Genomic DNA, 27,763 nt, shown 5'->3' with positions numbered 1-27,763 from the left:
AATAAAAATAAAAAAGAAATTAAAAAAATATTTTTTATATAAAACAAAAGCTTTTTAAAATCGTTTTTCCGAATAACCGATTTAAAAAGACATCCACGTGGCACTCTCCTATTAAGCCACATAAGCGACTTTTCCAGAAAAGTCATAAAAACAACTGCACCATAGCAGTCCCCTTATCTTTATCTAGGTTAAAAAGACACTTGCACCATCTCCATTTATAAAGCCCATCAAATATTAATTTTTTTTGAGAAATGATATTTGTACAGCCACTTTGTAACAACTTTTTGACAACTTTCTCTCTCATACTCACATTATTCTCTTATTCTCTCTCTTCCTTTTTCTCTCTCCATTGTTTTTGACCAATGAAAAGAGAGAGAAAAAAAGTTGTCAAAAAAATTGTCTTAAATGAATGTTCAAATATCACTACTTAATTTTTTTATATAAGTAAACCTAGCCAATTTAAAATTAGAACCCAAACTTTACCAAACCAATCACAATCAAAGAATAAATGGTCAGCAATTTCATCTGACCCACAACCTCTCATACAAAGACGAGAAGTGTCATGTATATAATTCTCCGACGAAACAAGATGTCCTTTAGTTGAAATGTTATTGTGCAAAAACGTCAAACAAACATTGACACCTTTGACGGGAGTTTCTTTGTGGATCAAGTTGACAATCCCAAACAACTACTTTATTTCGTGCAAAAAAATAACGAGCAGTGTTATTTGAATAACCATTTGGTTAACAACATATGGGATACAAAGAAAAAGTAGGTATTTGTATGAAAAATAAAGCAACAAAGAAATAAAGTGAAAAATAATGTATGAGAGAGAAAGTTGTGGCAAAATTTGTCACAAAATAGATGTTCAAATATCATTTCTCAAAAATAAATTATACAACAACGAACAACATTCCTCCAACTTCTCCCAATACCCAACACCCTCAACACCCCAACCAAAATTACACATATCCACTACACACAAATCGATTTTCAACTAACTCAAACAACCTACTAAATTTTAAACATAAGTGTATGTTCTCCCTTCAACTATAGGTCTAACCAGGATAAAGTGTTGGCCCCATTATCCACCACTCTTACCTAGTTAGCATCAAACCAATTTCCAAACTCAAAGAATTGTTTCCAATACAGAAAAGAAGGAGGGCCAATGAATTACTCGCAGCCTCTAAAGATGACTCATGTGGCTCTCCAGTAGAGGGACACTGAAGTGAATAACGTAAATTTTTTCTACTTTCTTGCTCCTGTTGTTTACATTGTTGTTGCTGAAAAAGAGGAAGTTGGAGAAGAAGAAGAAGAAGAAGAGTAGAGTAACTGTTGATGGTGAATATGTCGATCCATCCTTTTCATTTTCAAATTCAAGTGCACATATAATATCTAGATGAACGAACATGGGATGTCATACATATTACAGAGGTCAAGTGCCTTTGTTTTAAAGGATAAGCATTGATTAAAGCAGCAACATAATGAATTGATGGCCTTTAATCTATTCGGAAACTGTTTAAAACATTTCTTTCAAGTTTTTCAGCATCTTTTCATTTAATCTATTGGAAAACTATTAAAAACTTTAGTTCAAGAGTTTTTCAGCTTTGATTTCAGAAGTTTTTTAGCATTTAGTGACTCGTCCTAATTAGTATTGCATGTATGTTGAGCTCTGTAGTGGATAGCAAGCAATGTAGCGTCATATTTGTTGTTTTCTTGTTGATGTTGGAATGATGATTCAACAGAACAGTGTCACCTGGAATGCTTCAACCTAAACATCTTTGGGGATTACTATTATTTTCTTTTTTGTTTCATACAGCATCAACAATTTAGAATGATTTAATTCTTGACTTTTCAACTCTCAAAGGATCATTTTCAGTATCATCACACTGTTATAACTTCTCTATTATAATCTACTGCTCCCTATTTTCCTTTTTACACGTCCTTTTTACTCATCATCAACCAGAGTGCATAATCAAACTATACAAGCACTTCGCCGCGTTAACCAAGTTATTAAAACAAAAATAACTTAACAAAATTGCAATTTTATAACATTTCCCTCAACTGCTTCTACCACTTTGATAATCACTTCAAGTATCAAATCAACTATCAAACATGAAATTAACTTAAACATAATATCTTCACTAAGAATATAAAGTAAATTTTTTAGAAGCTTAGCAAGGCACTAGTGGTGGCGATGAACTATCGTCGTGTGGCTTGCTTTTAAATCCTTCATGAGTGGTGTCATGTAGTTTGATGTCCTTCTCCTTGCATAGATAAGTTAATTGTAAACAGGGGCGGATCCAGACTTTAGGTACATGTGGAGTTAAAATTTCAAAGAAACAATAATGCAAACTATATTAAAAATAAGAAATAATATTGTTTGATACAATACATTACAATGAAAATCGTCTTATATCCATTTGTTGAAAATGAGCTAAAATGACATCATCTTCTTCTATCGATTTGTTGAAAATGAGTTAAAATGACATCATTGCTAACTGTTAAAAGAACATCTCTTTCTATATATAAGTTACAAGACGGTCATTTAACCACTGATCACCCATTTTGTTACATAGGTTACTCTTCACAACTTTCATATTTGAAAAAAAACGTTCAACACTTGCAGTTGCTACCGGCAAGAGCAAAGCCAACTTCAAAAGTTTATAAATCATAGCAAATGTGTTGCACTTATTTGTTTCCACAAGTTTTGCACAAAGATCTGAAAGCCCTTTCTCCTTAGCAAATTTTGGGTCAGATCGAAAATCTGTAACATAATTCTTAAGTTGAGTGTGTAACGCCACTTTCGGCACATCTATAAAATCATTTGAATAAAACTCAATCATCCTCAATAATTTGTTCACATCAAAAATTGCAAATGCCTTTGCGAGACTCAAGCATGAAACACACCGTAAAAGTTCAGTATTCTGCTACTGCGTTTTATCTATTATAAAAAAAAATAAAAAATAAAAAGGAAAAAGCATGTGGAGCTATAGCTCCACATTGCACCAACATGGAGCCGCCCCTGATTGTAAAGGAGCATTTCCTATACTACTTTGATTTGTCATTGGTCTCAACTTTAAATTACCTGTAGAAACAACAATAAATTAAGAAAAATAATAAGTCGGAGGTTTGTTCAAACTAAACAGTGAAGAAATAGCAAAATCAAGACAAAAAAAAAAATATTGAACAAAGACAAATCAAGCAAAAAACTTGCCAAATCATGAAAAATTAAAACAACAAAATAAAGAACAAGTGATGAAGGAGAACACATGTGAGTGGACACAGATGACATAGTAACTATGGAAGATGGCGAAGGAGAATGCGTTGGAAAAAGAAGGAGAAGGTGTGGTCGTCAAACGAAGTAGAAGGGGAAGGAGAAGGCGGGGGACGACATGATCCTGGGTCAAAGAAGGAAGAGGGGAAGGCAACAAAGAACACAATGACGGTGGACAGAGGCAACAAGTAAAACCAGCATCAAAGGCAAAAACAAAGCAAAAAGTAACACCACAGATCCAATGTATTCTTCCGCTACAAGGTCAAAGCAAATCTACTATCTAGCATGTCATTATTAACTTAGCTACATAGTTGAGGATCACTTGGTAGATCTCTCCTCCAGAATATCGTTGAGCATTGTTTAGGAGCTCACATAGCTAATATTAAAATTGATACCAATGAAAACTTATCTAGGGCAAGGCCCCAAATATCATTCTTTATCTAGATATCCTTTAACCACTAAATATTATCAACCTGTTGAAAAAGAAAGAATTATGTGATACTTATTATGTCAAACACATCATCCATTGTCAATGTGATTACAGGTGCGAAGACTTAATTTTCCAAACAAATTGATTGTGATGTTGATAATATGTAATTTTAATGAGAAAGACATGCCTAGATCGTTAGATAATTGCTCTTCTCCCATCTGTTTTTGCTCATTTTCGTCAAATAGCCAAGTGTGAATTAACTCACGCATGTGTATTTTTCAGCTTGAGTTAACTCACGCAGGGCGGGAATGAGCAAAAACTGATGGGAGAAGAGTAATTCTCAGATCGTTAAGCATGCATAGATTGTGAAGCCTATCTAGACAAACAAAGTATTCTTGCAAGTATAGATGCAAATTGCCAGTCTACTTTTTCTGCGTAAAATAAAAGCACAGCGAATATCATAAACATACTTTCTAAATAAAATAAAAATAAAATCACAACAAACATTAATTGAATTCATTGACTTCAATTCAACCGTCAATGTTAGTGAAAAAACAATATAAGATATGATTTACCACTGTTGTGATACTAGACTCTCATGGTGAATATATATATCCCGAACATGGTGAATATGTATATCCCGACCATTCTCGCTATGTATATTGTTAAATATCATGCTTAGGACTGCTGATGTGAAGACTTTTATGTATTACGTGTTGGTTATTTTATTTTAGTAACTGCTGTTCAGTTTTCTTTAATTAATTGTGTTGTATTGTGGTAGTTATTGGAAGTTTTTAGTATTGTCAAACTATGTAAAACATAGTGTGTGTTCTGTTTTGTTTTTTATGAGACAAATTATATGAATGAAAGCAGTTATTTCTCCTTTGTCTTGTTCATTTCCTGCAACTGTTTTCTTGTTCAATTAACAACAATTGGTATCAGAGCCCTATTCTAAGGGATCTGTGTGAGTTTAACGTCATGGAAACCGAAGCAAGTCTCTCCGGCATCGCTCCGACGGTGTTCGACGGAAGTAACTACCAACTTTGGGCAGTGCGTATGGAGGCATATTTGGAAGCTTTGGATTTGTGGGAAGCAGTGGAAGAAGATTATGAAATTCCTGTACTTCCAAACAATCCCACCATGGCACAAATAAAAATGCAAAAGGAAAAAAAGACAAAGAAGGCAAAGGCAAAGGCCTGCTTGTTTGCTGCTGTCTCAACCACTATTTTCACAAGAATCATGTCCTTGAAATCAGCAAAGGAGATATGGGATTATCTCAAGAAAGAATGTGAAGGTGATGAAAGAATTAAAGGCATCCAAGTCCTGAACCTGATCCGGGAATTCGAACTTCAAAGAATGAAGGATTCTGAGACGATTCAAGATTACTCTGACAAACTTCTCAACATTGCAAACAATGTGAGACTTTTGGGATCAGAATTCTCTGACTCAAGAATTGTTGAAAAAATTCTTGTAACGGTACCCGAAAGATATGAAGCAACCATCACTACTTTGGAGAATACCAAAGATTTCTCAAAAATTTCTTTGGCAGAATTGCTTAATGCATTAAAGGCACATGAACAGAGAAGATTGGTGAGAGAGGAAACAACACTTGAAGGAGCATTAACAGCCAAGCAGGATAATGTGGGATCAACATCAGCCAATGCAACAGAAAAAAATGTAAATCGAAGAAAATCTTATCCTCCATGTCAACATTGTGGAAAGAAAGGCCATCCACCCTTTAGATGTTGGAGAAGACATGATGCTAAGTGTACCAAGTGTAATCAAATGGGACATGAAGTTGTTATTTGTAAAAATAGGAATCAACAACATAATGATGAGGCAAAGGTTGTTGATCAAGAGGAAGAGGAGGATCACTTATTCGTTGCAACATGTTTCTCTAGCATCGAATCAAGTGAGAATTGGCTGATTGATAGTGGTTATACCAACCACATGACACATAACAAAGATTTATTCAGGGAACTAAGCAATGCAAACTCAACAAAAGTTTGGGTTGAAATGGCAATTACATTGCTGTGAAAGGAAAAGGAACAATAGCAATCTCAACCTATTCAGGTACAAAGTTAATTTCTGATGTGTTGTACGTCCCTGAAATTGATCAGAATTTGTTAAGTGTTGGGCAATTAATTGAAAGAGGTTATAAAGTGTTGTTTGAAAATAAAAGCTGCTTGATTAAAGATAGTGATGGCAAAGACATTTTCAAAGTAAAAATGAGAGGAAAAAGTTTTGCTCTAAATCCATTGGAGGAGGAGCAAATTGCTTTTCAAATGAAAGAAAATGACACAGACTTATGGCACAAAAGGCTCGGACATTATCATCATCAAGGTCTGCTGCAGTTGAAATCCAAGGAGATGGCAAATGACATTCCAGAACTTGATGACCATATTTCAAATTGCAAGGCTTGTCAGTTTGGAAAGCAAAGCACGAAACCATTTCCAAAGACAACTTGGAGAGCAACAAAGAAGTTGCAATTAATTCATACTGACATTGCAGGCCCACAAAGAACATCTTCTTTGAATGGTAGTCTTTATTATGCTATATTCATTGATGATTTTACTTGTATGTGTTGGATCTTCTTTCTGAAGCACAAGTCAGAGGTAGCACAAGTATTTTGGAAATTCAAAGCAAGAGTGGAGAATGAAAGTGGTTGTAAAATTCAAGCTCTCAGATCAGACAATTGCAAAGAGTATACTTCTGAAGCATTTGATCGATTCTGTGATGACGCTGGCATTCATCATCAGTTGACTGTTCCATACACTCCACAACAAAATGGAGTTAGTGAAAGAAGAAACAGATTTATATTGGAGATGACCCGATGTATGTTGCATGAGAAGAACTTGCCAAAGCAATTTTGGGCGGAATCGGCAAACACTGCTGTTTATTTGCAAAATAGGCTTCCTACAAGAGCAGTAAAGGATAAGACGCCATTTGAGGCTTGGTATGGTTATAAACCCTCCCTGAATTTCCTTAAAATATTTGGATGTTTGTGCTTTACTCATGTTCCGCAAATCAAGAGAGATAAACTAGACAAAAGAGCTCTACCAGGCATTTTTATTGGCTACAGCTCCGTTGAAAAAGCTTATAAAATTTTCCAGCCACAAAATGGTAAAATTATTGTAAGTAGAGATGTGCATTTTATGGAAGATGAAGAGTGGAACTGGGATGACACAAAGGAGATGGAGGTAATTTCTAAAAATCCAAAACTCCAGATTGATGAGAACATTGAAGATTGGGAAAATGAAATGGTAGATGACGTTCCTGTCAGGGGAACAAGATTACTTTCTGATGTTTATCAAAGATGCAACATTGTTGTTTGTGAGCCTGCTGGTTTTGAAGAAGCAAAACTTGATAAAAATTGGATGGTTGCAATGGAGGAGGAGTTGCACATGATTGAGAAAAATAATACATGGCAGCTTGTTGACAGACCTCAAGATAGGAAAGTCATTGGCGTCAAGTGGGTTTTCAAAACTAAGCTCAATGCCGATGGCTCTGTCAACAAGTTCAAGGCAAGGCTAGTTGTTAAAGGTTATGCTCAGATTTTTGGAGTGGACTACTTTGATACATTTGCGCCAGTGGCCAGGCTAGACACCATCAGGATGCTACTTGATGTTGCAGCCCAAAAGGGTTGGAAAGTATACCAGTTGGATGTTAAATCAGCTTTTTTAAATGGTTTCTTGCAAGAAGAAATTTATGTTGAACAGCCTGAAGGCTTTATGAAGAAAGGGGAAGAAGACAAGGTTTATCTTCTTAAGAAGGATCTTTATGGATTGAAGCAGGCACCAAGAGCTTGGTACAGCAGAATTGATAATCATCTGCTGACTTTGGGCTTTGTGAAAAGCTTGTCTGAGTCTACCCTTTACATCAAACACAATGAGGTTGATATTCTTGTTGTTTCTCTCTATGTTGATGATATTTTGGTGACAGGAAATAATGCAACATTGATTGATGAATTTAAATTGGAAATGATGAAGGAATTTGAGATGACAGATCTTGGATTAATGACTTATTTTCTTGGAATGGAAATCAAGCAAAGCAAGGATGAAATTTTCATTTGTCAAAAGAAATACGCAAAAGAAATTTTGAAAAAGTTTAACCTTGAAGAGTGCAGAGAAATGAGCACTCCAATGAATTCAAAAGAGAAGCTTTGCAAAGAAGATGGAACTGAAAAGATTGATCAAGCATATTTTAGAAGTCTGATCGGTTGTTTGATGTATCTGACAGCCACACGGCCTGATATTTTGAATGCGGTAAGCATTTTGTCTCGGTTTATGCATTGTGCAAGTGAATGTCATCTCAAGGCAGCAAAGAGGGTGCTTAGATATGTGAAAGGAACATGTGATTTTGGCATTAAATTTACCAAAAGCAATGAATTCAAGCTGATTGGTTTTTCAGACAGCGATTGGGGAGGTTCTGCTGATGATATGAAAAGCACTTCTGGCTATTGTTTCACACTTGGTTCTAGTGTTTTCTCTTGGAGTTCGAAAAAACAAGAAACAGTGGCTCAATCAACTGCTGAAGCGGAGTTTATTGCTGCAACGGCTGCTGTTAATCAAGCTATGTGGCTGAGAAAGATATTGAGTGACCTTCATCTTGACCACAAAGAAGCCACTGAGATCTTTGTTGATAATCAAGCTGCAATAGCTATTTCTCATAATCCAGTTTTTCACAGAAAAACCAAGCATTTCAACATCAAATTGTTTTTCTTGAGGGAAGTGCAGAAGGATGGTGTCATTACTCTTGTTTATTGCAAAACAGAAGAGCAAAATGTTGATATCTTAACAAAGCCCTTATCAACTATCAAGTTTGAAGATATGAGATCAAAGCTTGGTGTTTGCAGCTCCTAAAGCAAGGAGGAGTGTAAAATATCATGCTTATGACTGCTGATGTGAAGACTTTTATGTATTATGTGTTGGTTATTTTATTTTAGTAACTGCTGTTCAGTTTTCTTTAATTAATTGTGTTGTATTGTGGTAGTTATTGGAAGTTTTTAGTATTGTCAAACTATGTAAAACATAGTGTGTGTTCTGTTTTGTTTTTTATCAGACAAATTATATGAATGAAAGCAGTTATTTCTCCTTTGTCTTGTTCATTTCCTGCAACTGTTTTCTTGTTCGATTAACAACATATATCCTGAGCATGGTAAATATGTAAATCCCGACCATTCTTGCCCAAAATCCGAAGATGATCCATCCCACCATTAGATAAGTTATACAGGACAAGTTTGGAAAGTACGAAATTGATGACTCTCGGCAAAACAACACCATTTTCTGAAATGAACAACGGGTCAACAAAAAGATGCCTAAACTTGAACTTCTCGTGAGGGATGATAAACAATTTAGTCCATGACTTAGCAACTCCATACTCTTTCATCATCCATACAATCCAATGACTTTCCTTAGAATGATCAAAACACACAGAAAGGCAGTTACTCAACACATACAATCCAGAATAGCGTACATTGTGAGCATCATCGTGTTGAGGTAGCAACACTTCCCCGTAAGTCTCTTTCTCAAGATCAAAGGAAATAATCACACATTGATTAGAATTGACACCATCTTTAGCAACTATCCAATTCAAAGTGCCACTCACATATATCCCTAAACCCCTATGAGGAAGACACGGGAAATTTGGAAGAGTTTTCCAAGAATTTTCACCAAAGGTGTAAATTCTAATCATAGGTTCAACATCCCAAAACACCACATCTCGCACAACAAACAGCAGCTTATACTTGTGGTTCACTTGATCATAACCAAAACCATGATGTATGATAATCTCAAAATCTGATACAATGGTTGGAGATACTTGGGATTTCAATTGGATAAAAGGATTCAATAATTTGCATTGAAGCGTATGAATATGATACAAACAAAGCAAACCATTGCATGAACCAAGAATATGATACGATTCCATTCCGAAGCTAACGAGTGGTATAACAGGAGTTGATGGGTTTTCGAACAATGACATCACTGGGTATGCTACGATTTCGTGGGCTCCATCGTTAAAGAACAATCGTGGACATCGTTTGCGAATTGGGAATCAGAGATTAGGGTTTTCCATGATTTGCAAACACACTTAAATTGGAGAAGGGATCTCACCGGAAGCCTCAAAAGGATCTCGACGATGAGCTCTTCCGGCAAAACAGGCAGCCGCTGGGAGTTTTGAGAGTGGTGAAGATGCGGCATGTCGAAAGATCTGACCAGTGCATTCCAACAATTGGCCTTCACTTTCTCCTATAAAGGTTAATTAACTTTTCTCAACATTTTAAAATAAACAATTATTAATATTTCAATTTTTAATGCATTACATATTTTTCCTGACCAAAAAAAAAAAAATACACGTATTTTTATAAATATTGATCATTAACCTCATTAACATTTCCCGTTAACTTTTCAATATTTTGTAGACATCTTAAACTACCTAAAATATGTTCCCGTGAACTTAGCTCAGTTGGTAAGGACAATGCATAATATATGCAAGGTCATAATATATGCAAGGTCCAAGGTTCAAACCTTGGACACCACCAACCAAAAAAAAAATGAGTAAATAGTCAAAGACCCCCCGAAATTGCAAGGTTCATCAATTACCCCATGTAGTTAACGAAACATCAATTACCCCCTGAAATTGTTAAACGTTAGTCAATTACCCCCCTCCGTTAATTTCCTCCATCCAACATGCTGATGTGGCAGTTAACTGCCCACGTGGCACTGCCACATGGTCAGAAAAGGCATGCCACGTCAGAGGGGGGTAATTGACTATATTTTTTAATTTTTTTTTTGAAAAAAATCTGATTTTTTTTTGAAAAAAAAAATCTGATTTTTTTTTGAAAAAAATCTGATTTTTTAGTTCTTTTCAAAATCAACATTTGTGCCACCCACGGACCTTGCAAATATCCCCCTGAAATTTAACATTAATGTGCAAATACCCCCTGAAATTTAACATTAATGTGCAAATACCCCCTCAAATTTAAAATTTATGTAGCAAATACCCCATAAAATTTATAACTTATATGCTTATATCCTCTCCAAACTTAAAACTTATATGCAAATTACACCTTGAATCATAAAACTTTGATGGTAAATTAAAACTTATTCATAATCTATAATTTACTATATCTCTAATATAAAAAAAAAAATCACAACTTTAAAATAAAACTGACATGTGGATCATAACAGATCACCTATTAGGATTCTGGAGGCCAAGCACAACGTTTACTGTGCAATCATTGGGGAGAAAGTGTGCATGAAGATTGAAGATGGTTCATGGAGCCCAATTGGGAGGGAATGGACACTCAACAAGTGGCCATAACTATGTTGTGGACACTCAACATGCTGATGAGGAATTATGTGTTGCTTAGTAGTATGCTTTTAATTATAATTCTAAACTCTAATACATGATGAAAATGCAGCTCCTTTTATTTTGGTGGCGGCTAGTAGGCTTTGTGGAAACAATAGCTGCTTGTTTCTCTAATGTGTAACAATAAAACAAACATGTTTGTTTTATTTTAAAGTTGTGATTTTTGTCTTTTTTATTGTAATTAGAGATATAGTAAATTATATATTATGAATAAGTTTTACTTTACCATCAAAGTTTTATGATTCAAGGTGTAACTTACATATAAGTTTTAACTTTGGAGAGAATATTTGCATATAAATTATAAATTTTATGGGGTATTTGCTACATAAATTTTAAATTTAAGGGGGTATTTGCACATTAATGTTAAATTTCAGGGGGGTATTTGCACATTAATGTTAAATTTCAGGGGGATATTTGCAAGGTCCGTGGGTGGCACAAATGTTGATTTTGAAAAGGAAAAAAAAATCAGATTTTTTTCAAAAAAAATCAGTTTTTTTTCAAAAAAAATCAGATTTTTTTCAAAAAAAAATTAAAAAATATAGTCAATTACCCCCCTCTGACGTGACATGCCTTTTCTGACCATGTGGCAGTATCACGTGGGCAGTTAACTGCCACATCAGCATGTTGGATGGAGGAAATTAACGGAGGGGGTAATTGACTAACGTTTAACAATTTCAGGGGGGTAATTGATGTTTCGTTAACAACAGAGGGGTAATTGATGAACCTTGCAATTTCGGGGGGGTCTTTGGCTATTTACTCAAAAAAAAATACCCAAAATACATAAGGCTAATTAACTTGTTCAACAAGGGTTTGAACCTTGGACACCACCAAAAAAAACTACCCAAAATACATAAGGCTAATTAACTTGTTCAACAATAATTGATAATTAAACGGACCGTAACAAATTAGACCGACCTAGTTAACGTCTCTATCATATCAGTCTTTTTCGTTTTTTTAGTTTTAAATTGGTCATTTATGTTAGTAAAAGGGTACACCTAATCTTAAAGTCAAAATATATGCAAGTTGGTAGGTCTAAATCCATTGTTCTAAAAACTATGATTTATAGGTGTATTATTCAATCTTAGTTTGAAACAAGAACGATCAATTACTTGATTTTATAATGTTTTTGATTAAATATTTATCTATAAAATTATGATTTAATTGAGAAACAATATATGTAAATGATCATGTTTGGTTTCATAAACACTTTTTTCAATCTTTTACCTCAATGTCAAATGGTCATGTAAACATTCTACATCAAAATTGGATGAAAAAAGGGATCCATCAGTTACAAAACAAATTAAAGGATTAAGGTGTTCATTTTTCCTACGCAAAGGACTGAAAACTAAAAAGGACTAATCCAATAGAAACATTAAACTTAAAAACCCACGATGTATTTGGCCTATTATTTATTATTATTATATTATACTTCGTATTTTGAATTAAATTAATGTTATACTTTGTACTTAGAATTCAAATAAAAATTTGTTAATATTTTCAATAATTTAAGCTTATTAATACACATAAATATGATATAATACATACTCAAATTCTCAAAAAGTAAATAAATAAAACTATTCAAATGTAATTGATTGAAGTCATTTTCAATCCACTCAAATAGTTTCAGATTAGGGCTAAAGTTTCTAATGCATGGTACTGTAAAGTAATCCACGCTCGAACTTAAAGTTGTAATAGAAATAACAAATACAGCAGCTAAAAACTTGATAACTTACACCTTAAAAAAACTTGTCAAAAAAAAACTTACACCTTAAAAAATGTTTTGTAAGTACATCATAATAATGAAAATCTCACTCATTTAACCACCACATCATTGTTATGCTACACAAGGTGGGTTGGCGAAACCTACTGTAACAAAGATGATGATCTAAAAACATTGCCAAGCCACCAATAAAACCCCTACAAGCTCCAATCAACTCGAAAAATGTCCGCAGTTAAGCCTCTGGTTCCATCGAAAAAATTTGCCATAACAATTACATTTAACTAGTCCTTTGCAGGCCTTGCCTCAAAACCCCCTTCGGCTCGCTTTACAAGATTGAAAGGCATGTGTGTCCCAAGAATTTTATCCCATATGGGGAAGAACGGCTGAGAATAATTGTATTTCAGCCCTTGTAGTTGATGATGAATGTCATGATACGCAGTGTTATTCTGGAAAAATAAATGGAAGATATTGCCGGGTAACCACAGACCACAGTGGTCGTCAACAGTTTTCACAACAGCAAAGCAGAAGAATATAACGGCTGTTCTCGCAGTCATCCCTGAAACAAGAAACGAGATGGCTCCACCAACAGTGTCAAGTAGAAGACCCTCAATAGGGTGATTGTAAAGGGCTCCTATTGCATAAGGAACAACCAGTCTATGATGCTGGGAGTGGATATGGCGGTATAAAAACTTGTTCTGATGCATGTACCGATGCACAAAGTACTGCCATGTATCCATCACAAACATTGCAATAATGATCTGAATAATTTGCTTAGTGATAGAAGGCTGCACTGTAACCCCTGATGCATTTGATGTTGTCGTCAACTGCAGAATTGTACCAAGCACATGTTAGATATGTTATCAACAACAACCAAAGCTTATATTATAATCAACAACACTCTGAGAATAACATTCTGCAGAGTTGGTTACAAGAACAAGAAGAAATACAATAACCCAACCTCTTGGAATTAGAGAGCCTAGTCTCTCCCAACCAACCAGACATAAAACTGAATTCCCTCCCTTTCCCCTCAAACACATGCCATTAGTATTTATTTAATAATAATAATAATAGTAATCATAATAAGAATAATTAAATCCCTTTCCCTTCAAAAAAAAAAAAGAATAATTAAATAAACTGTCTACTACTAACAGCATATTGTTAGTCATTCGACTACAGCAAGAGAATATATCTACAGGAAATTAATTGGTTTATAACATGACAGCAGTAAATTTCTTGCAGCTTTTGAAAACATCAAAGTGTTCAATTCAGTGCTAGAAGCAGTAACCAGGACTATTAATATAACTGCTCTTATGATTTTCAATTCACTAGGTTGTGCCTCTTAATTGGAAAAGGTCAGGTATATAACTAACTTCTGTGACCAAACACAGTTTCGCGTTTTAAATAACAATGAAATGCTATCACCTCAACTGACACAGATATAGATTGACAACTGCTTAACACACAGGCGACAAAAATCCAGGACTTCTGAATTATATCTAGAGGGAAATTCAGGGTGCATTTAAAATTTAAATTTTAATAAATAATAGATCGACCTTGTTCACTGGACTGGATCAATATCCTGTTTACATGACATGTTTTGTAAAAAGACAACTTGTTGGTCAAGAGATCATGTCGCACTGGTTGGTTTCAATTCAAATATAAAACGTTTCATTTCCAACAAAGTTCAAGGATAACCACGGAATCCAGCATTAACTAAACATAAAAAGAAGAGTACTATGGCTCAACAAACCATGTTTACTTTAATACTGAATATCTGAGTACCAAGTTCAAAAACACGCTGAATTCCCATACTTTATGGTAGTGTTGCAGTACTATGATATTAAAAATGTTTATCCCTCTACACCTGTTAATATTTGACAATTGTACTAAAATGACTTATCTTTGGAGCTCTACTAAAATGGTTGTTTCAAGGGAATTTATTATATGCAAAGAGATTGGACAGGTCTGTTCTAATTGAAGCCATTTTGGCATGCTTCTACCATTTAAGAAGAGTTTCCTATCTTGCCTCCCAACTCCTAATAGTAATATTCTTTTTTATCATTGACAAAATAGTGGTATATAAATAAATTCAGGTCAAAATTTAGCCTAAAGTGAACATAACTTCAGGGGAATGGATGCATAAAATAGAGTTCCAACTTGGAGTTATGCAAATGGAAAACGGGTTATATTGAATTTTGGTACAAGTTTATTGTTGGGACTTGGGAGGCAGATGAATCAAACTATTACATAGTGTGGGAAATGACTATAACTGAATTCTTAACAGTATGTTAATAAATCCGTTTAGCTTTAACAGAGTACACCCAAAACATTGTGTCCGTCAAAACATGAGAAAGCAACTAAAACCAAAATCCCTGATGAATTATAAATCACTCTGCGCCATACAGTTAGAAGAGTCACAGAGCCTCTTATCTACTACTCTTAGCTCTCAATTTGGGTGTAAGCGTACAGTAAAGCAACACCAAGAATTGGGGAAAACCAACTAAATAGAGACAACAACAACCAAGCCTTATCCCACTAAGCGGGGTTGGCTACATGAGAATCAAAAACCATGTCTTTCTCCAACTCATTAATCTCTAGATCCTTCTAAATAGTTTCTCTTATAGTTTTTCCAGGTCTTTCCCTACCTCTTGTGATTTGACTCCCCTTCGTCTGATCTACTCTCCTTACTACATAATCCAAGTCTTCTCTCTACCATCTAAGTCTAGTTTCTACTTTCTATCATCTTTTCTAAATAGAGACAGAAAAACAATTTCATAACGTGCACAAAAGTTATCAAGCAACACATAATGCTTATAACTAAAAGTGCTTTTAACTTAACTACAAAACATAATAAGATTTTCAACTATAAACTCTATTAACTACAAATGTGAAGTGTGAACAACTATTATTACTGGAGAATAGAGATTAACACATGTAGAATGACTTACCAAGATGAGTGCAACAATTGCCTGAACAAGCTGCTGAAGCAAAACACCTTTCACAACTGCTTTAAAGGGCACCAAATTCTTCTTTTCTTCATCTCTCGTAGTATGCAACCGGTAGTTATCTAAAGAAGGAAGCAATTGATAAAATCCAGCATATATCCAATAAACCACAATAGGAGCAAAAGTCCCCATCACTTCATCACTCACATATCCTTCCCAGAAAACCATTATATAAGTTTAAAAAAGTGGAAACACCTCAATTTTATGCTAAAACAACCCAACCCAACCCAACCCAAAAAATCAAAAGCAGCAAGTCAAAGCTGCATTACAGCTAAAGATCTCAGCTTCAACAAGTTCCTTCAAAACCCTGAAAAGGAAAAAATCAAAATCATTAAGGCTGTTGGTCACACATACTAAGAAAGAAAAATAACTGAAAAAGAACAAACACAACTACATAATTCTTAAACTTCGGAAAAACCCAAAAGAAACAAAATCAAAAAAGGACCAACCACATAGTTCCCACAACCTAAAAACTTCAAATTTTGAAACTTTCACAAAATTCTCGTAAACCAGACATTAAAACATACTTAAACTGTTAAACATGAAACTTTACAACAGTGTAGAAGAAACCCAGAAGAGAATATGGTAAAATAGCTTACCCCAGATGATGAAAAACGATTTGAAGAATGAGAAACCCTTTTTGAGGTAGGAAAAAGTAGAATGAATTGTGGATCAGATCTAGCTGGGGCAAATGGATAAACAGTGGTGACAGTTGTGAGATTCCAAAAATCTTCAAAAGTTTGAATTTTTATATCAAAATTGAATTATTGGGTAATTGGGTTTTTTTTGCCCTAAACTATTACACACTCCCGTGAACCTTCTTTCTTTCTCCCTCAAACGTGTTTGGGAGACAAGAAAATGATTGAAATGTTTTCTTTTTGGCACCTCATCCATGTCATTTTTTTGTTTCTTCGTAGGAAATTGTGAAGGACACGTGTTGTAAGATCGTCATTAGGGTCACAATCTCCTTCAATCACTACCGTTCAAATATTCTATTGTCCATAGTATTTTCTAACTTTTTACCAAAGTTAAATATATTTTTGGTCCCTATAAATATTTCAACTTTTATTTTTAGTCCCTCTAAAACAATTCTTCAACTTTTACTCCTCCAAAAATTATTTATCTTCACTTTTGGTCCCTCCTTTAAATTAAATTCATATGTAGAATTCATATTTTTGAATAAAAATTTGTAGAAAAATATATAATATTATAAGGATCTCTCCCAAAAATAATTAAAAAAAATTTCTAAAACATGAATTAAATATGAATTTTTATATTTTTGGCGGTAAAAAATTCATATTTAATTTATGCATTGTTAAAAAATTCTATTTTTTTTTTGTAATTTTTACAATATTATATACTTTTTTGCAAAATTTCATTAAAAAATAAATAAATTTACTTAAAAATAGTGATTGAAAATTTTATATGGACTAAAAGTTGAAGGAAATTTTTAGGGGCTAAAACGAAAAGTTAGTATATTTATAGGAAGCAAAAACATATTTAACCCTTTTTACTATTTTCATTTTGGTTCTAGTATTTTCTATTTTTTTAATGTTGCGGAAATAATACAAATTTATCTTTTAATTTTTTCATATTTTAATTATTGTATTTTTTTAACAATTATTGTATTTTTTTCTAGATATTTATTGTATTTTTTATAAAGTTATATTGTAATTATAGTTGTAATATCATTATGTTTATCGTATATTGCATGTAAGAAAATATCACTCTTATTTTCCAAACTAAAATTCGAAAAGAAAAAACGCATCACATTTCACAAGTTTACTCTTCGGTATTCCTTAATTTTTTTATACAAGGAAAGCTATTGCGTTTCATTACTTAAAATGTGTTTGATGCAATATCATATTTCTACTAAAATTTAAAAACTAACTGAGAATGTGGTTGCATTAGTTAATTTATGAGTTGTCTCGTTTGTTTATCTCCTCACAAACTCAACATTGGAGTTGATATAATATTGTTCAAAGATAGTTTTACAATTATGAATAACTATTGCAAACTTTGTAGCATTATGATGTGCAGATGAAAAATTGTTCATAATTTTTTTTGGCAACAATCTTAAAATCGATATGTCTCAAGTGTAATTGATAAACTCATTCTAAAGCTAGTAACAGTCCAAGAGTTTCGTCAACGTGTACCTCGTAGGCTGGAGTAAATTGTTTTTGCCAAAACAAAAGTTCATATATTGATAGATCATGTGTCATCCCTTATACAAACTCATATTTCCATTCTATTAGACAGCTGGGAGAAAAAGTTCATGTATTGATAAATCATGTATCATCTCATATACAAATTCATATTTCCATTCTATTAGAAAGCTGAGAGAAAAAAACATCAATATAGCATTTAAATCTTTCATCAGTTGCATTGATCCATTTAATATTTCCTTCTTGTCGCGGTTGTGCACAAGATGTATTACATATCCTACATGCATCTTGTCAATCAGAAAGTGTAGCTTTTGCTTTCTCAACAACATAAACTTGAGCATCAATTACCTTGTTTCACACTTTGTTGTTTATTTGTTTCCAGATACTCCATTACACAAAGCAAAATAAAGCCGCATGTTTCTTTGATGAATCCGGTAATGTTGTAAAAAAAAATCTAGTTGTGTGTAGTATTGTAACCGCGATGAATTGGGTTTGTCATTTAAAAACTATTTTCTTTGATTACTATAATAAACAAAAAATTACTTTTTAAATTCATATAATAGTTGAATTTCGTAAAAAAATTAAAATATTATAAAAATCTCACTTAAAACAATTATAATTTTTTAACAAAAGATGAACTAAATAAGAATTTTTAACCGCAAAAAACATAAAATTCATATTTAATTCGTGTTTTGTTAAAGAAATTAAAGAGATTCTTATAATATTATAAACATAACTACGAATAAATCAAAAATTCGAATGAAACACGTAAAGAAAGCAATAGCTGATGTCGAATCTTGGATAAACGAGGTTTTGATACGAAATTCTAGACTGCTCGTTTGGTGGTCAGGATAAGATATAAGATAAGATAACTCTATCATATCTTATCTCAATCGAGTGTTTGATGCCACATCATCAGGATATGATAAGTTAATCCTTAAATTATCCTATAATGCCCTGTTAGTTATAATTTCTATCATGAGTATGAGTTGGGTTAGAACCAGCAAAGATATTGTAAAAACATTGATAATTAATTTTTTAAAATATGTATGGTTTTTACACAAGAGTAAATATGCAATTTATATAATATAAAAAGTAAAAAAATTACAATATTTTAATTTTTTTATTAAAACTACAAGAAAATAAATATTAACTTAAGTTGTATAGAATTTTTTTTTTAACAGGCCAAGATGAATTTTAATACATATAGCTTTCTTGCAAGGGTAGATTTGTAATTTTTCTATAACATACATCACATTTTTTTTAGATTTTCTAACACACACACACACACACACACATATATATAAAATTATTTATTTACTCATATAAAATACGACTTTCCATATAAAATTAGAATTTTCGGTCAAGGAAAGAATTAATTATGAATTATTTAAAAATATTCTTTAAAGAAAATATTTGAAAAAACCATTGTTTAAAGAAAATTTTAAAAGGGAAAAAAAATAAAGTTTGATATATTTACAACGAATGTATATCTCTTTGGTCTCCGTGAGCATAACTCAATTGACAAAAATAATTTATTGTTATATATAGAAATCGGAGTTCGAATTGTAGACATTCTACTTATTCACATTATAAAATAAATTCTAACCTAGTAAAATGTATATCTTCTTAACATTTTTTTTAAGGAATCTCCTCACCAATTACATAGTTTAACTTTTCAAATAAGGGAAGAAAGTTTTTCAACCTTTATTAGATTTATCTATAAAAACAAAAGATAAGCATTTCTTGACCGTGGTAAATATACATGAAAGTTCTCACATAATGTCAAATAGAACGTAATTATGATCCATCCTAAAGAAGATAGAAAATCATCGGGGTTTGAACCTGACCCCTACATATATTATATATTATCCCTTACTAAGTGAGTTAAGCCTCACGCGACAAATCACCATGACCATTTACTTCTATACAAAGGTGACAAATTATGACCTTCCAAACTATCAAAGCAACTATCTAATCTTTAGATCCAAAGGATGTAGATCCACTTCTCAAGTGTTTATTTCTTTGAGGGGCACTTTTCTATTTTCAAATGTATATGGAAAGTTGGAAACCACTAAAACCATTATCATACGAGCCAATTTAAAATAGTCGAACGAAAATATTAATAAATCTCAGTTTATTTTATCATATGAGTTAATCACGCGAACAATTTTTTAGGGGTGAACATTTTTTTCTTTTACACAAAACTGCGTATATGATAATTTTATAATTTCATTTTGTCTATACATTGCGTGTCAATTTGAACATGACAAACAAAATTTACGTGAACAATTTACTTTTAAGACAATTCCCAACAAACAAAAATTACTTTTAAGACAAAAATGAAAATTATAAAAAAAAAATTAAAAAGCTAAGAAAATTATCATAAACACAAAATAAGTCCCTATAATACAAAATGTACTAAAGGAGACTTAAAAATTCATGTTAATAGATTAATAATTAACGTTACATGTATATACATAATAAATCTAAGTGGTCAAAATATCAATCTTTGATTTTTTTTTTCCTTCACTTTACCGACTACTCATCTTATCTTATCTTATACTATAAGTAAAATTTGTTATGTCATCTTTAATCCTAAACTCTAATTATAATTATACTCACACATCTTGGTTTTATTCTAGTTTTGAGAAGATTCCAAGTTTCTTTTAATAAATACTTCTAAAAAAACATTATATAATATGATAAAATAAAAATACAACAACAAAAATAAAAACAAATCACCACATAGTTTTATTCCACCATTTCACCAAATTGGCAAAATATGTAAAAGAAAACAACACAAATTCTATGTGTATTTTTTTCTTGAGTATCATTTCAACTTTTCTTTTCATTTGCTTTTTCATTTTTCCATTTTGAGCTCTAAAGACCACATGTTGGAAGTACGATTTTCTTCATTTTTTTGGAATCTAAATCCTTACAATTTTGGCACCACCTCCAGAGTCCTTTCATGCAACAGAGAGGTACGATTTGTTGTTGATCCTCGCCACAACAAATTTTGGCATCTCCTCACCCAACAAAGACCTTAACCTTAGTGTGAGTATAAATACGAACACCCCATTTTGCAACCCAACAATCAACCTTAACTTCCTCTTCAACCAAAACACGTTCAAAAAACTATTAATCACCATATTTTAAATATAAAAAAATCACCAACAAAAACAATAGCAAAATTGAAAGAGAAGCAGAGAAGGAATCCCCAAAGGCGATGTAGTCGCAACCGTTGTTGTGACGTGTGTGCTAGTCAGTCCCTTCATGTTGGTTTCTAGTTGTTGTTTCCTCCCTTCGTCCAACATATCACCATTGTCGACTCTCTCCCAACATCTTGTTGGCGGCGATCACATATCCCGTCACAATCATGGTTTTCCTCTTTCAATTGGTTTTTTTAACCCTAATGTCTTTTATTTCGACCTTTTGTTTTCAATGATACTTTTCTCTTTATAAGTATGCTTATCATCCATTTATTTATGCCATAATTTGTGTATGTTCCACGATGGTTTTTTGATCAATTTGTAGAACATGTTTTGGTTGTTTATACTGTCTATTTTTATCTAATTATTGTATCATGAAAACAACAATGTAAGTATCCATAATCTTGATTTGACTCCTCTAACTTTTTAGTTAATTTTAATTACTTTTTCTTTCACCGTCAAATTTAATAATATATACTAATTTTGTTCTTTGTGCAACTTACACATCACATTACATCTTGAAGATGCAATGCTTGATGCATGTGTATGTTTTAGAAAGAGCAAATGGAGCATAGTTTTCAGACTCGGCTCGGACCGACCGGTCGGACCGTGAACCGGTGGGTAAGCCGGTTCGAGCCAACATTTGGATCGGCCATGCAGTTAACTCGGTCAAACTCGGTCAAAACCGGTAAAAACCGGTGACTCGGCCGAGTCATGGGTCAGACCGGTTTTTTGCTTTTTTTTTTTTTTTGCTTAACTGAAAGTCTGAAACGACGTCGTTTTGCTCAATCAATCTTGACTCCTTGGAATTAAATGTTATTGATGATAATACTTGTGTTGGAATTATGATTTTTTGGGATCTTTTTGGATTTTTATAACTGGGGCAATCTCTGCTTACTTGAATTTATGTTGGAATTGGAATCATACTTTTTTGGGATCTATTTGGATTTTTACTACCAAGATGTATTTTGAGTTATGACTATGTTTTGAATTTGAGCAATTAGCCTATGAAATTATTATTGTTGGATAGTTTTTATCTTATTTTACAGGGGTCATTATTTTAGTTTTTAAAGTGACCGAGTCACCGATTCAATCCGAGTTAATCCGTGTTAATCCGGTTAAATAACTATATAAATTTAATCTAAGGACCGATTTATCTAACCGAGTCATCCGAGTGGTTCCGGTTCAGTCATGCGGTTCGACCAACGACCCAGTGGTTCGACCATTGACCCAGTGACCCAGTACCCCCGCGAGTCGATGACCGAGCCGAGTCTGAAAACTATGAAATGGAGTAGCTATTATTAAATTTAACTGTAAAAGGGAGAGAGATTAACATTTACACTAGACATAACCGAATCAAAATGATGAGCTTGATGCTACATTGTTGTCTTCGTGGCATAATTTTTTTTGTGTGGCATAATCTGACACAACAAGACAATATTAACAACAATCTCAAGGATTTGTTAATAGCTTAATTAATTGTTTCGATCAATCTAAATTCAAATTCATATAAATTCCACCCCTACACAGACACTCTAAAGTGGATGACATATTCATGTTGAATATTGATACTTATACTATGCTCTCAAATATCATCCAAGATATATTTTAATTTCTTTTATAAACAATTGAATACATTTGAGATACACAAACATTACATAATCGAACACATCTTTATTGAAAAAACCATATTCCTTGCAATCAAAGAGAAGCTTCACAACTATTTCTATCATCACAATTATCATTGTCTAGTTGGTTATAAATATTTTGCATCTATCTAAGATTTTTACAAAATTTTGTTACCATATCAAAATTGTATATTTTTAATATTTCTTTCTTAAATTATACTTATTGTATCCAAAATTCATACCCACAAATAATGAAAATGTGGGATCCGAAGAAAAAGTAGTGTTCACACATACACACAAAAATACTCCAATCACATACGCCAAACCTCACATGTAACCCATATTTCTCAAACCACTACCCCTTAATCACCCTCCAAAACCTATGATCCAAAAGCTTGAAGCCTACGCAATCACCAACAAGCTCACAAACTCACTAGTCACTACCTCACTCAAAGGCACTGAATCATTCTTCCTCATTTTGTAGGAACCTTCCAACCACTTACCTTAGCTTCCTTCTTTGACCATAACACTATCCTAAACCTTTCACCTTACAATAACCTTCATACTCTGTTATTTTTCATCCATTTTCTCTCTCGATATTTTGGGTTTTTTTTTTTTTGTTTCACAACAACCTAATCCTCGAATCCTCGTACCCAGAGGTTCGATCCTATTATTTTGTTGTGGGTTTTTTGTTACACCACTTATTTATTCAAAAAGCTTGATTTTTTTGTTTTGTTATCTCTTTTGGGGTGAGAAATTTGATTTTTTAATTAGGGTTTCTATTTTTTGATTCTACAATTCGATCGTCAATTCCAACTATCTAAGGCTTGAATCAGTCAATATTGTTGTGGGTTTTTGGTTTTGATCGAAAAAGTTTCGGTTTTTGGTTCTGGGTAATCGAGGGTTGTTATTTTTGTCTTCTGATCGAGATGGGTGCGGTTTCGGAATCTGCTTCTGCTGATTGTTTCAGTGAGGTGATGTCGTCGATGCCAGGTTTTCGCTTTCATCCAACAGATGAGGAGTTGGTGATGTATTATCTGAAAAGGAAGATTTGTGGGAAGAAGTTGAAGTTCAACGTTATCAAGGAAACTGATGTGTACAAGTGGGATCCTGAGGATTTACCTGGTATTTGATTTTGCTCTTCACTCTTATTTCAGTACCTTTTATGTTTTTCCGATTGGTGATTGTCATTTTGTTGACCTAGTTTTTTTTTGTTGGTTATGTTTATGATTTTTGGTTTTGTTTGTTGGTTATATTAATGTTTTTGGTTTTGTTTGTTGGTTATGTTCATGTTTTTGGTTTTGTTTAATGGTTATAAGGTGTTGATTTGGGTATGAATGTTTAGATCTCCTTGTTGTGAATATTATGTACAGTACTTAGCAATTCAGGATATGACCTATGCTTATTTGATATTTTGGATGTGTTTTTCAGGTTAGAGCCTCAAGAGTTGACTTCCATTTGTTTCGATAAGGTTTTTGTGTGTTATTTGGGTTCTTTTGTTTTGTCGATCTGAGTGATTCATGTTATGACTTATAATTGGTGTTTATTCGATGGGTGGTACCGCGAATCTGTTTGTACGAGTTTCTTTTTATTTTAGCTTTGACCTAGATGTAAGACTGATCACCAGTTCCCCTCCCCTTTGTGGGGTTCATTGACACTGTCAGCTTTATCTATTTTTTGGGGTATGTTGAGATCTCTTGGTTGATATGGTCAGTGGATATTTTAGATGAATTGAAGTTTCCTTCAGTGCATGATAGGTCCGTAGATATTTTTGGTTCTCAAATTCGTGTCATGTGATGATCTGCTTGTATATGTTGGTAAATATGGTTAATTGCGATCTTTTGAATTTATTTCCTTAAAATAATGGGTTTTTGGAGTTCTAATGATCTATGCTATATGATTGTAGTATCGTTTCAATTTGATTGATAAAACTTACCCTTCTTCATTTCTTTTGGTTTGATTGCTTACTTGCTTGTATTATTCTGCAGAACAATCTTTCCTGAAAACTGGAGACAGGCAATGGTTCTTTTTCTGTCATAGAGATAGGAAGTATCCTAACGGTGGAAGGTCTAGTCGAGCAACTAGACATGGCTACTGGAAAGCTACTGGAAAAGATCGAAATGTGATATACAATTCTCGGTCAGTTGGAGTGAAAAAGACACTTGTTTTCTATCTTGGCAGAGCTCCTAGTGGTGAGCGAACTGATTGGGTTATGCATGAGTACACCATGGATGAAGATGAGCTTAAGACATGCCGTGATGTTAAGGTATTACCTTCAACTGACTATTTTGATTTAAAATTATTGTTTCTGTTGGTTGTTTTGATTACTAAAATAGTATTATTTATTTACTGACTGTCAAATTTTGATATAAATTCATTATCAGGACTATTATGCACTTTACAAGGTTTTCAAGAAAAGTGGACCGGGTCCTAAGAACGGTGAACAGTATGGTGCACCATTTAAAGAAGAAGAATGGGCAGATGACGATGTTGTAGATTTTAATGTAAATTCAGTTGACCGGGAGGTTCCAGAGGCTGCTGTTGACAATGTTATTGATCAGCATCAGCTGCAGCCGTTGTTTGATGATGAAATTGATGAAATCATTAAAGGGATGCTTGATGTTGAGCCTGTCCTTGACCAGCAACATGTGAATGGTTATGTTGACTTTCCTCAGGTGTGTGATCTGCCTGGAGTATTTTTTTTCTAAAATTCTTATAAATTTAGTTATGCCTTTATTCCTTTTTTGTTGTTGCGGGTAGGGGGAGGAACTTGAATCAGTACCATGTATGTAATCATCTGTTTTTATTTCCTGTTTTTGTAGTTTTGATCTCAATGTTCATAAATTGATACCCATTTGACAAAAAAAAAAACTTTGCAGCTTTTTATAAGGGTTTTGGTGGTTGTAGTTTTTCTTGTTTAGTTAAAATATGTGAAAACCTGATTGTAGTATTGTTCTTCTCTCTTGTTTTCCTTCTATTGGTCTTCTCTCATATTTTCTAAATAACCGCTGACAGACATTTTTCCATGAATAATATAGGTTGCTGATGAAGAAACACGAAATATGGTCATGGATCAATTCTATGAGGCCATGATATTCCCTGATCCAAGTGAAAAACAGCAATCTAGCAGTCAGCTTTATGATGCGCAGCCCAGCTTTGACTTCAATCATCAATCAGTTGATTCTCACTTGTGTATTTCTGAAGCACCTGAGGTCACTTCCACTCCGAACATTCAAAGCGGGGAGGAGCTTGTCTTTTACGAGGAAGGCTTCTTGGAAATTAATGATCTCATTGATACCGAATCTACATTTTCAAATACAGATAAGCTTAACAACGATCTCATTGAGAACCTCCAGTTTGAAGATGTGTTGAGTGAATTTGATCCTTACCAAGATGCAGAGATGTTTCTTTGTGGCCTGGGGTCTATTAACGAAGAAACAGTTTCACATGCATATATGAATAGCACTGGCAGCAATATTGAAAATCAGAGTTACCAGTTGTTGTCCAATCCAGAAGACGCAAATCAAACTGTTGATGAATTCTGGATGCATGTTGAAAGAAACACCCGCAGTCCAGCTGAAGGTTATGATGGTTCTTTCTCTCTAACAAATCCAGGTATAGTCATTGGCACAAGCTACAATGTTGCTCAACTGGCAAATAATGATTTTACTTTCTTCGATTTGGATGGAGATTCAAGCTTCCCATCTCATTTCTGCTGAGCTCGTCACAGTTTACTGCTCCTGGTTGACACGCCAACTTGCGCGTGGCAGAAACCTTTATGGAGTTTAAATTTTGTGATGTTTAGAGAGCTTTAGAAATTAAAACTAAAACTTACGACATTATATTTCTGTTTTTGAGCCAATTTCAAGTGGCTCTTCTGCTTAGAAAATGTCATAGGCTATCCCTAATTTGTCATAGTTTTTGGTCATGTTTAGGTGTTGTGTGTGACTCTGTCGGCTTTCCTACTGAAAGCACTGAAAATCAAAGAAGCACTGTAGAAGATGTTAAAACAAGTAGATTCTCCTCAGCTCTGTGGGCCTTTGTTGATTCAATACCTACCACTCCTGCATCAGCTGCTGAAAATCCCTTGGTAAATCGGGCTTTGAATCGAATGTCTAGCTTCAGCAGGGTGAAGATCAAGCCCACCGACAACAACATTGCTGCAGGTAATAATGACACTGCAACTATGAAGAGAGCAGGCAGAAAGGGGGTCTCATTCCTTTTCTTCCCGATTCTTATTGCTTTATGTGCTTTCTTGTGGGTTTCTATTGGAAATTTAAGACTATTAGGGAGGTGCGTCTCCCCTTGAATATGTAAATCCAAAGTTTTGCTGCTATAGATATATTTTGTCTGAGATCTCTTCAGAATTAAATGAAAGGCAGTACTCTTCTAACATAATCTAAAAATAAAAATATTTTATTTGTTGTAAATATTCAACTCAAGGTAAGGTTTAGGATAAGCCAAATTCAGCTTTAATTCTAGAGTAAGGGCTTGTATCGGAATTTGAAACATTCACAAAAATCTCAATCAGTTGCTAAACATGCATAACCTTATTTCTGTTTTCTTTTTTGGTCCCGCGTAGTATCAAGTTTTGGTCATCTTTTATTCTACAGGGTTAAGATCAAAATTTGTGAAATGTGTACATAGACTGTATCTATATTAGTATTATATACGAGCTATTTTTGTTATCATCTCTTATACGTAGTATCTTATTCAGCATTGGTATACTGTTGTCATTTACTTTTTGATAAATAAATATGTTGTTTCTCCCTGGAGAAGAGAAACACAACCAGCAGCAGCTTATTGTTTTTTTACCGCAGCACCAAAACTCCGAGCTTATTCCCGCACAACCAACTTATTGAGCTTGGTCACAATTTTCTGGTGAACTTTTTTAGATTTCTCATCTATTAGTTATTGCGAAGATTAAGAAACTAATGGATAGGAAGCTAAAAAGT

The 27,763-nt window shown here is 33.5% G+C and overlaps 2 protein-coding genes and 1 pseudogene across 3 annotated transcripts; 1 reads left to right on the top strand and 2 right to left on the bottom strand.

Moving 5' to 3' along the window:
• Positions 1-3,028: 3,028 nt before the first annotated feature.
• Positions 3,029-9,962, bottom strand: LOC146958181 (F-box/kelch-repeat protein At3g23880-like; annotated as a pseudogene). The gene is made up of 3 exons (XR_015024585.1): positions 8,855-9,962; positions 4,283-4,370; positions 3,029-3,088 (listed from the first exon to the last, which is right to left on the bottom strand). The product of XR_015024585.1 is annotated as an F-box/kelch-repeat protein At3g23880-like (transcript).
• A 2,862-nt stretch (positions 9,963-12,824) lies between these two features.
• Positions 12,825-16,525, bottom strand: LOC146958180 (very-long-chain aldehyde decarbonylase GL1-9-like). The gene is made up of 3 exons (XM_085739756.1): positions 16,403-16,525; positions 15,747-16,110; positions 12,825-13,622 (listed from the first exon to the last, which is right to left on the bottom strand). The coding sequence occupies exons 2-3, from the start codon at positions 15,969-15,971 to the stop codon at positions 13,080-13,082; spliced, it is 768 nt and encodes a 255-aa protein (XP_085595882.1). The 5' UTR covers positions 15,972-16,110; positions 16,403-16,525; the 3' UTR covers positions 12,825-13,079.
• Positions 16,526-23,339: 6,814 nt separating this feature from the next.
• Positions 23,340-27,238, top strand: LOC146958179 (NAC domain-containing protein 17-like). Its single transcript, XM_085739752.1, has 5 exons — positions 23,340-23,933; positions 24,797-25,074; positions 25,193-25,483; positions 25,847-26,423; positions 26,744-27,238. Exons 1-5 carry the CDS (start codon positions 23,738-23,740, stop codon positions 27,115-27,117), a joined length of 1,716 nt encoding a protein of 571 aa, XP_085595878.1. The 5' UTR covers positions 23,340-23,737; the 3' UTR covers positions 27,118-27,238.
• The last annotated feature ends 525 nt before the right edge of the window (positions 27,239-27,763 follow it).

Source organism: Medicago sativa, chromosome 1, assembly GCF_051527215.1.
Source record: "Medicago sativa cultivar Bolivia chromosome 1, Bolivia_mono, whole genome shotgun sequence".
Taxonomy (NCBI): domain Eukaryota; kingdom Viridiplantae; phylum Streptophyta; class Magnoliopsida; order Fabales; family Fabaceae; genus Medicago; species Medicago sativa.
The sequence above is the reverse complement of the archived record's forward strand: the minus strand, read 5'-3'. Positions and strand labels throughout refer to the sequence as shown.

Excerpts from the sequence above, each read along its gene's own strand:
- LOC146958180 (XM_085739756.1), bottom strand. The coding sequence starts at position 15,971 with ATGGTTTTCTGGGAAGGATATGTGAGTGATGAAGTGATGGGGACTTTT. Across the intron at positions 13,623-15,746 it reads CAATTGTTGCACTCATCTTG|TTGACGACAACATCAAATGC; the intron begins GTAAGTCATTCT and ends ACAATTCTGCAG.
- LOC146958179 (XM_085739752.1), top strand. The coding sequence starts at position 23,738 with ATGGGTGCGGTTTCGGAATCTGCTTCTGCTGATTGTTTCAGTGAGGTG. Across the intron at positions 23,934-24,796 it reads GGATCCTGAGGATTTACCTG|AACAATCTTTCCTGAAAACT; the intron begins GTATTTGATTTT and ends ATTATTCTGCAG. Across the intron at positions 26,424-26,743 it reads TTTCTCTCTAACAAATCCAG|GTGTTGTGTGTGACTCTGTC; the intron begins GTATAGTCATTG and ends GGTCATGTTTAG.